Source organism: Myotis yumanensis, unplaced genomic scaffold (assembly GCF_028538775.1).
Source record: "Myotis yumanensis isolate MYYU_CA2020_CCGP unplaced genomic scaffold, mMyoYum1.0.hap1 SCAF_5, whole genome shotgun sequence".
Lineage (NCBI taxonomy): Eukaryota > Metazoa > Chordata > Mammalia > Chiroptera > Vespertilionidae > Myotis > Myotis yumanensis.
The window spans coordinates 54919447-54929362 of NW_027223756.1; the positions used below are offsets into that span (position 1 = coordinate 54919447).

The 9916-nt window shown below is 54.7% G+C and overlaps 1 protein-coding gene across 6 annotated transcripts in view; it reads left to right on the plus strand.

The window, feature by feature from the left end:
• DCLK2 (doublecortin like kinase 2) overlaps positions 1–5309 on the plus strand; it is a 137561-nt gene extending 132252 nt beyond the window's left edge. For 4 of the 6 annotated variants that reach the window (XM_070415293.1, XM_070415294.1, XM_070415295.1 and 1 more), the window contains one exon: positions 4176–5309. In XM_070415293.1, coding sequence (XP_070271394.1) covers positions 4176–4373 — 198 coding nt within the window. In that variant the 3' untranslated portion in view covers positions 4374–5309. Of the gene's footprint in view, positions 1–2054; positions 2138–4175 lie in introns of all 6 variants that reach the window. The other 2 variants (XR_011471549.1, XR_011471550.1) reach the window with 1 other exon arrangement.
• Positions 5310–9916: the final 4607 nt, after the last annotated feature.

A 9916-nucleotide genomic window follows, 5' to 3' on the forward strand; every position in this document is an offset into this window, starting at 1 on the left:
TGGCTCCTGCTGGCCGCCTCCCAGCTCCATCCTCCTCAGGGCAGGACAGGCCCCGCCCCTTCTGGGAAGGTTTGCTTGCTTCCTGACCAACTGGAAGGAAACCAGTCGCTTATTCTCCTGGGGCACTGTAGTTGAGGAACCTAAGGACATCCCGATAGGAGTTGGGTGAGAGCACATGCCTCCCCTCCCCGGTGAAGATGAAATACAGCTGCTGAGTATCCACCACCTTCTTGGCCTCGCTGGTCTGTCCCTCCTCCGTCCCCGGGGGAGGCTGCGTGCACTTGGCAGCCCTCTGTCTGTCCCTGCACCCCCTCAGCTCTCCCTGCTGGAAAGCTTGCTCCCCCCTCCCACCCCTCCCCCAGACAAAGCCTGCAAACAGGATCTTTTGACACGTTTCAGGACTTTGGAGCGTTCTGTGCCAAAATCTGGGAAGGCCTCTTGAGTTGTGGTTTTCCTGGCATTTCAGCCGTGCTCGCAGAAAGCCTGAGAAAGGCGGCGTTGTCACAGAATGACAGCTTACACACTTTGAAAAGAACCATCTTCCCCCCCCCCCCCCCCCAAATTTAATAGAAAGTTTATTTAGAAAGTCACAGGGGTAGTAGCCGTGAGCCATAGAGGAACAGCATAAGAAGGGCCCTTGGGGTTTAAGGGAAATAGAGACAAAGAAAATGGGCTGGGGGAGGGGGAGGTGCGAAGGTGAGATAGAAGAGAAGGGGGGAAGAGGGAGATATGGGTGTGTGTGGGGGTGAGAGAGAGAGGAAGAGAGAGAGAGGAAGAGAGAGAGGGAGAGAGACAGAGGAAGAGAGAACGCCAAGAGAACCTCCTTGACTGAGCCAACAGCAGGAGCACATTCTCAGTGATTCCCTGATGGTGGACGAGATAAGGAGTGTGCAGCCTGCCACATGCCCCAAAGTTAGGCAACTTCTGGGAAAATTTAGAAAAACATTATAAATTGGTGCACTAGACGCGTAATGAAGAGCCTTAAGAAGAGTGATTAGTTAGAATCAAGATCTAGTAACTGTACATTAATACAGCTGCCTGGTCCCCTGGAGGAAGGGCCTTTGCAGAGCTGGGCCCAGGGCCTGGGAGAGCCGACTCAGGGCCCACGTGGGCATCGCTGGCCGGAGGCCTGTGGCCTGCTGAGGCTCCAGTGCCCCCCCCCCCCTCCTGCCTCAGGCTCCAGCACAGGCTTGGTTCTGGATGATGCCGTTGAGACCCCCTCGGACAGAACCCATTTCTCCATGTGTTGATGGAGTTCCCCAGTCAAATTTTAAACTTCTGAGCTTTAACTGGGTGTTTCTACGAATGAACAACCTGCTATTACCTGTAACTCCATTGGTGACTGTGAACGTTGTGTGCTCACACGTGTATCCCGTTGTCACTCGGAGCATGTTGGCAGGGCTCTGTCTAACCCCGGGTTCCCTACACAACTCTGCGGGCTGTTAGCTCTGAGGAGCTGCTGAGTGACACTGTCCCATTCCGCACCTACAGGGGGAATCAGTAGAGCTTGTCTCTGGAGGTACCAATTCCCCACGGCCAGAGAGCCGGCCTGTGAAGTTTGGCTTGTCCCCAAAAGCAGGGGTGACGTCATGCTCCTCCTCACCCAACTGAGGACCTGACCGGGGGCACCGTTGTGTGGGGGCAGCTTGCAAGGCTTCCGTGTCGTTATCCTGTGTGTCCGTGTGTGTCCTGCCCTTGGGAACAGTTTTCAATGTTTCTCATATTAAAAAGAATCACAAATTAATCTCCCTGGTATTTATATGTTCTCCATAACTGGAGTATGTGAGGCTGATATGGTTCCTGCCGATGCAGACAGCAGTGGGAACAGTGCATACATGTTGGAGGTGGGGCCCCCAGCTAACTGTTGTGTAACCTATAGGCAGAGCCTTACTACCCACTGTCACCCCTAAAGCGCCCCCCCCCAAAAAAAACCCCAACCAAAACAAAACAGAACGTTGGTGCCTGAGGCTCCTGGGAGAAATGAAAGGGTAGGAATGGTAAATAACAGTGAAAGAAAGTACAGTTGATGCTGTTGTCTGCGTTTCATTTGACAGTTTGATTTGACAGTTTGAGACACACTTCTGAGTTCCACTCTCTACCCAGCTGAGACTGTGGGGACTCCCGAAGCAGAAATCTGGTATTCGCCACGCTGTGCTTCACAGAGCAGCTCTCGCGCTCGGCCCCCCCAAATCTGCATGCATTTCTCAGACTTCTGACGCCAGCGGCCAGCTCTCAGCTGCTTCTCGGTGCAGGTCTCCTGTGCCTGCTGCCACCCTCTTGGCCAGCCGAGCACCCCCTTGGGAAGCTTCCCCAGCCTGCCACACTGCCTTCCTTCGCAGACAACAGCTGGCGAGTGCATAGGAGGGCTCTAGGAGTTCTCTTGATAAATGTGTTTTTTTCCACTTCTGTGAAAAAGCATTTTTTTTTTTTTTTTTTTTTTTGTGAGTGACAGCATAAGATGGGTACCTTTGTGAAGGTCTTTGTTCTCTTTCTCCAACTACTTTCCCAGAGAAGGCATTTTTATCAGCAAGACAATGTAGCATCAGCTAGCCTTTGGGATAAGAGAAGAGAATTCTACTGGGTAGGTTTTGGTTTAAGACAGGCCTGCTGGTTTGGATTGCACTTGCATTTCTCCAGCTGGTCCTTAGCCAGAGGAAAGGACAGTGCATTTGCCCAGGGGGGGCTATTTGTCCCATTGGGCTCCTCCCAGCCTGGGGGATCAGAGGACGCCACCTTGTGGCCGAAAAGGGAACGACAAGAAACCTGGTTCCCATGGAATTTGAGGAGCCATGAATGCAAACAGAGTGCTTTCGGCTCAGGGGGATTATGCTTCCTTCCCGGGTACTCTGGGAATGATTTGGGCTTAATTTAAGACAGACAAAACTGTTTCAATCGTGTTGCTTCTGTTTAAAGTAAGTCTAGTTTCTGTCCCTGCTTCTCTCCCCCTCTCCTGCCTCCCCGCCGCCTGCCTTTGCTCCCTCTGACTAGGTCCAAGGCCATGGTATGTACTAACTGCCTGCGATGCTCTGTCCCACTGCACACGTTCTCCACAGGAAGAGAAGAGGAGAAATAACGGGATGGCTGGTGGTTTCTTCTACCGGCAGAAATTCTGGGGTAGAAAAAACTGAAGGCTGCCTCTCGCGTGGTCCGTGTTCTTGCAAAGGGCGGCTGGGGGCCGGAAGCTTGTGGAAGGGCGACACTAAGTATCTGGTTTGGCTTTTCCACAGTCACCTCTGCTCGGTCACTGACATTGTCCTTGGAAATTACCGATGCTCCGCCTGAGCTCGGAAGGGCCCATGGACCGCTGACACCGAGGGCCGGAGGGCAGCCAGGGGCCCTCTCTCTTAGCAAGCCCCTTGATGATTCGGATTTCTCCAGGCCTCTTTATAATTTCAGTCAGAGTGCTGAAGGAATCGGGGGTACATTCCCCCTCCTCCCGAGGTAGTTAGGTTACAAAACGCCTTCTGATGGCCCTGCCTTTTAGCTAGTTGCCTGAGAGCTGCCTAGGTCTCGCTGGACAAACAAGAAATCCTCAAAATGAGTCAGAGGAGGGAAAGTCTCCCCGCCCAGGGTAGGGCCAGAAAGCAAGGCGATTTATTACCGTTTGTGGCTGTCTCTTGAGCAGATTAGGAATGTCGGGGTGCGAGGAGGTAAAGCAGAGCAGGTGAGGGATGTGGAGGATCTGAAACAGGTGCTATGGCGGCATCTGTCCTCAGGCCTTCCGTGGCGTAAGCAGCCACTCGAGGTGTAAGGGGATTACTTATTTGTATTTCCACCTGTGATGGAGAGCTTTCTGGAGAAAGGCTCATGGTCAAAGCCCTAACCTTCTCCTAGGGTCTGCTTATGGGACCAGATTCCTTTGGGCTCCAGGTCTGGGCCCGGGGAAGAAACACTCAGAATTCTGGTGCAGCTCGGAGCTAGAAGAGTCCCCACAGCCAACAGGCAGGGCGCAGGGACACCCAGTGAGCCACAGGGACTCCCAGTGAGCCGCAGGGGCACCCAGTGAGCCGCAGGGGAGGGGCCCCGAGCCAGCTTGGTGCGCAGGCTTCTGCTAGGAGAGGCCTGCGGTTATTTCTCCTCCTCTGTCCCTGAGCCCTGCATGCTCGTCGTGCGCTGTCGTGGTCGCCGCGCCCTGGCCTGCAGGCTAACGCGCTGTCCCGCTGGTCTCTCCGCAGAACACGGCTCTAGATAAGGAGGGCCAGATCTTCTGCAGCAAACACGGTCAGGACGGCGGCCGGTCCGGCACGGAGCTCGCCTCTCCAGTTCCTCCCTCCGCCCAGGAGCCCCCTGGCGCCCCGGAATCTCCCCCGCGCCCCTGCTCCCCGACCCCCGGCTGGGAGCGCGCAGGGACCTGGCGCCGCCACCGGGACTGACCCCTGCACCTTCCTCTGCGGGCCGCTGCCTGGCTCCCGCCGGCTCTGCCCTCGGTGCCTGGGGCGGCAGAGGCAGCGCCGGCGGTGGCGACCTGTTCGGAGCGGCTTGTTTTAAATGACCTGCATTTCAGTTCAATGGACGTTTTACAGCGTCACCAGAATGTGCAACTTTTTTCCAGCATTTAATGCATTTTTATAGAAACACTTTAGATGAGCCAAGACCTCTCCCTTATTTAAGGAGCTCAGAGTAACTCCGAGCGCCCCTTTCTTACCGAGAACTTGGGGCGCGTTTGTCCCGGGTGGGGACCTGGGAGGTGCCGGAGCCTTCCCTGCTGCCGGCGGAGGACTGGCTTTCCGCCGAGACTCAGCGGGAGGACAGGGCCATGGGACAGGCCCCACGCAGAGGCCGCCAGGCGCCTCCACGCAGCGCGGGGCTGGGCTCGCGGAAGACAACACTGGGTATTTATTTGTACACAGACCCCGGGGAGGTGCCTTTCTTCCCTGGACATGTGTGTTTCCCCACCACTCTTCCCTCGTATGACTTGAAAACGCTAATAAAGTTGGCCTCGGGCTTTAGAATGAAAGGCCTGGCGCACGCGGCATCACGGGCTCCGCACCAGGAGCGGGACAACCCGGGCGTCCTGAGTGGCCCGGCCTCCTCTCGTCACCTGCGACCCCTCCGGAGCCCGGACAGCTGCCGGCCCAGGGCGCAGGCAGGACCGGGCGGGGGTGCCCGCAGACCCCTCTCTTACTAACCTCCTGGAAGGCTGCTGGCAGTTTTTCCTCGTTTTCCACCACCTGCTCTTTTTAATAATTGTACATAAGTCGTGTATTTGCTTTACCTGCTTCTCTTCTAACCTGGTGGGCCCTGTAGTTCCTTCGCATTGTTAGACTTTCGCCTCCTTCCTGCAATAAACTCTTCCTTACTGAGAAAAACTTGGGGTGGGCAGAGGTTTCTGTGTCGTCATTTCTCAAAGGACGTGTGGTCAGAGGCCCGGGTTTCAGCAGGTGCCAGTGTCTGCTTTCATGAAGCCTCGGGGCCATGCGGGGGGTCGAGGGATGGTGCTCGGGGAGGCAGGTGTGTTTTGGTCAGAGCTGATTTCTTACAGGTGCAGAAGCTCATGCAGCCGAAGCTCAAGGCTAGCCGGGGGTCACTGGCATGACCACTGCGGAGCCTGCAGAGGGCCGGCAGGAAGGTGAGGCTTCATGGAAATGGGGGGCCAGGACAGGTGTCTCTCCTCTCTCTCTCTCTCACTCATTCACTCTCAGATTGTGCGGTCTCCTGTCTCTGCTTCTGGTGCATTTCGGCTCTTGCTTTTCCCTCTGTAATGTCTGCTCGCCTGTAGCTCAGGTCACGGCCCTGCACCTGCCCCCAGTGCTCAAGGCTGTACAACTCAGGCCTCGAAGCCATCTAGGTCGGCTCCGGATCTCTTGTTCCGATTGCTGAAGGATGAGATGATCGTGCACTGACTCATTTCGGGCTGGCGCTGCCCCTGGATGGAGAGGCTGGTTGCGAAGCACAGACGGGCTTCCTGGCCCGCAGCGGCAGCAGGTACCGGCTTCTATTAAAGCAGGAGGAGGGTGGTTTCCAAAAAGCTGTGATGGATGGCTCTAGAATATACTGCTCATCTCTCTCCGCAGTGTCCATTAAAATACGTTTGTTAATGGAGGGGAAAACGTAACATAAAGGGAGGAGCAGGAAATGAAAACAGTGATGGGACGAGGCCTCTGGCGCTGATCTGACCCTGGAGCCTGACCCCGGCCCTTCAGCTGTGATGTCCAAAGACATTTGCAGAAGACTTAAGTGGCCAGGGCACTGCCAGTCACTGGTGGCAGGGGGGAGCACCGTCTTTCTGGCACATGCTCCCGCCCTCTGTGCCACACTCAAGAGGCCAGGAACGTGATGGGGGTTGGGAAGGCCCAGGGAAAGGAAGGAGCATGAGCCAGGTGTGGCAGGGGCGTAGCTTGGCCTGGCAGGTCTTATGGAATCATCTTTATCCCACCAACACCTAGAGCAGAGTGTGGTGTGGACAGAGCAGCCCAAGAACCTAGGTGATATAACCCAGGTCATAGGATGGGCGGGAGGCAGCCATGAAGCTGTGTTAAGTCCTGCCAATGCCAAGGCCTGTCCCGTTCGGCGGTCCCTGTCATCCAGATGCAAATCAAAGCCTGGGTGTGAGTGGCCATCTGAATAACGATCCTCAGTAATGGCTCTGCCGCCACAGGCACACTGGCCGCTCGCCCATGCATTTAGGAAACAGAATGCAAGTTTAGTGCTGGGCTCCTCCACGCCTGCACAGTGAGCTGGCACATGCCTGCTTTATGTTCATTCCTTTACCTGAGCAGGTGATCAGCGCCTAACGAAATTGACCCTTGACCAGGGGTAGGAAAAGGGAAGCGCTGACCTGCCAAACCACCAGCCAGGCTCAGCAGCCCGGCCAAGAGTCAGGGAGTGTGTGTCTCTTTCCTAACGGTTGCGGAGATCTGGAAATATGTGGATTAAAAGCATTTGGCAAAACTTGCCCAGAATATTTTCACGGGTAAGACTGTGGTATGTGAGTTAGGAGATCACAGAGACAGTTCAGAGCAGATGAACCATCTCAGAAGAAAGACTGCTGACCGACCATGTTGTCTCAGAGAAAGATTTCTGGAGCAGCTGCGGTCCCATAGAAATATAACAGAAGCCACATCATTTATCCTTTTCTGGTACCCGATTAAAAAACAAGAGTAAAGAGGAACAGGTGAAATGAATGGCAGAGTGTATTTTTTTTAAAGCAGTACATCTAAATATGTCCAAAGTGTGATTCCAACATGTAATCAGTGCGAGAAACCACTGGGATAGGTTACGTTTTTTGGTACTAAGTCTTTGAAGTCGGTGTGTATTGACAGTGACAGCACATCTCTGTGGCTTAGGCACCTTCCAGTCCTGGGAGCCACCTGTGGCCACCGGACAGTGCAGAGGCCGCAGCCCTTGTCTCTGTTCTTACTCGCTTTGTTTTTCGGCATCTTATGTGAATGGTGATGCAGAAGGAATGCTTCCCCATCGCTTTAACGGGTGAACTGATGGTCAGTGACATCAGCAGCTGGGAACACTGGTGCAGACCTGGGTGTGAGACCCAAGTGTGAGTCCTGTGTGCGATTACAGAACCGCCCGATGCCTCCGAGGGCAACTCCGCCTGGGAACGTCCTGGGCGTGGAGAACTGCAGGATCGGTGTTGCACTAGGTGCTGACAGAGCTGTTTAACGGTCAGCATCATCGTAAACCGCACCATGAGAAGTATGTGCAGATGTGGGCAGTATTGGCCCAGTCCCCTTCGGTGTGGAGTTCTGCTCTGGGCCCTTGAGGTGTGCAGTGCAGGTCTAGGGCGGCCCGCGTGGTGAGGGCTGGAGCCCTGGCAGCTGAGGATGGGTGTCAGTTAGGAAAACTGGGGCACACCTGCTTGGTGTCTTTGGCTATGAGACCTGCTCTGTAGCAGGGGTGCAGTCTTCTCTCGGTTGCTCGGGGTAGTGGCCCGAGGTTGGGAGGCAGGAGCATGAGGGGCCAGGAGTGAGTGCACAGTTGGAGGATGAGTCTAATCCCAGTGCAGCCCAGGGACAGACTTAGCTACGTTGTAAAGGAGTGACTCTCTAGTTCTTGGAAATGCCTAGATCAGCCGTGGGCAAACTACGGCCCGCGGGCCAGATCCGGCCCGTTTGAAATGAATAAAACTAAAAAAAAAAAAAAGACCGTACCCTTTTATGTAATGATGTTTACTTTGAATTTATATTAGTTCACACAAACACTCCATCCATGCTTTTGTTCCGGCCCTCCGGTCCAGTTTAAGAACCCATTGTGGCCCTCGAGTCAAAAAGTTTGCCCACCCCTGGGCTAGATGCTAAATAATCACCACCACGGAAGCTCTCATCCTGTCTCTGAGCCACACTGCAGCCCCGAGAGAGTGGCTCACATCCCGGTTCACTAGATGCAGCAACGCCCAGGGTCAGGAAGCCCGCAGGCATGGGAGTTGGGACGGGCTCTCGGCTCCCAGGGCAGCTCATCTCACAGCTGGGCTGTTCCTCCTCAGTGGTTCTCAACCTTCTGGCCCTTTAAATACAGTTCCTCATGTTGTGACCCAACCATAAAATTCTTTTTGTTGCTACTTCATAACTGTAATGTTGCTACTGTTATGAATCGTAATGTAAATATCTGATATGCAGGATGGTCTTAGGCGACCCCTGTGAAAGGGTCATTCGACCGCCAAAGGGGTCACGACCCACAGGTTGAGAACCGCTGTCTTAGAGGGAGGCCGATGTGTGCCCCTTTGGAGGATCTTGCCCAGGGCGTTTGAAAGGGCTGCCTGATGATAAAACCTGCAGCCTTGAACTCAGGTAGTAACTGTGGGGAGGAGTTACCACCATTGAATGGTGAGGGGAAGAAAGGGTTTATTTGGCACAGTAATAAGCACTTTTAACCGACATGCCCTCCCCAACATAAGCCCTTTCATTTGGAGCGGAGCTGGGCACCAGAGGCCTGCGGTGGGGTTGGGCGAGCTGTGAGGACGGGGCACCTGTCTGTGCTGAGCCTGGAGGCAGGCCTGGAGAATGTCTTCCCACTGATCCAAGCCCAGAGCTGCAAAGCAGCCAGCTGCTTCCTGCCAGGTCTGGGGAAATCACAAGCCTTCCCAGCTGCCCCCAACTCTTGGGTTTGGCAAAGAAAAATATTCCTGAACCCGAGAGAGAAAAATAATTCATGTTTCTGGCATATGACTGCGGAGGTCTCAGAATTCACAGGCACACTTGTAATGGCCGCCTTCCCGCGCCGAGCGCCTGGCTGTCTCGGGAAGATAGCTTGCCCAGAGGCCAAGCCACCCCGGGTTTCATTAGAGAGAAAAATGTGATGTCCCCTGGTGTGAGCAATCTGCATTTCTGGTTCACAGCAGCCAGGGCTGGCGGTGATGTGTCAGTGTCATTGATAGTGAGTGGCCTTGAGCTTTTTAAATAGTGATCTTATGACTCCGGGGAACCCGAGAAATGCATCATGGACCACACTTTCCACATCTAAGAAAATCCCAGAGAGGTTTCTCCTACTCATCTGAGAGGAAATGGAATCTTTTTTATTTGTTGTTTTATTGACTTGCTACGTATGGTCCTTTCCTTCCTTTATAAGTTAGGACAGTGTGAGACTTCCCAGCTTCCCCTGCACTCACTTGCCATGCCACGGGGTTAACATCACACTGCATGCCACGAGGGAGGAGGGAAGCTGAGGAAGGAGGGAAGGAAGCGAGGCTGGTTGCTCTCCTGGGGGAAGGAGGAAACACCCCGTCCTCTGGGGAGCAGGAACAGCCCAGGAGAGGCCCTGGCCTGTGCCGACGTCACGCGGGTTATGCAGATCTCGGGATTTAAGTCCTGTCCCCCTCCTCTCTGTTTGTGAGTGTGCTTGGGCCCAATGTGATGACGCGTGGTGACGTGAGGCTACGGGCCGGCCGGTTGCTCCTCCGTGACCTGGGACACACGCCGGAACCTGCGAGGCTTCTCCGCTCAGTGGAAGGTCCTTCCAGCTGTGC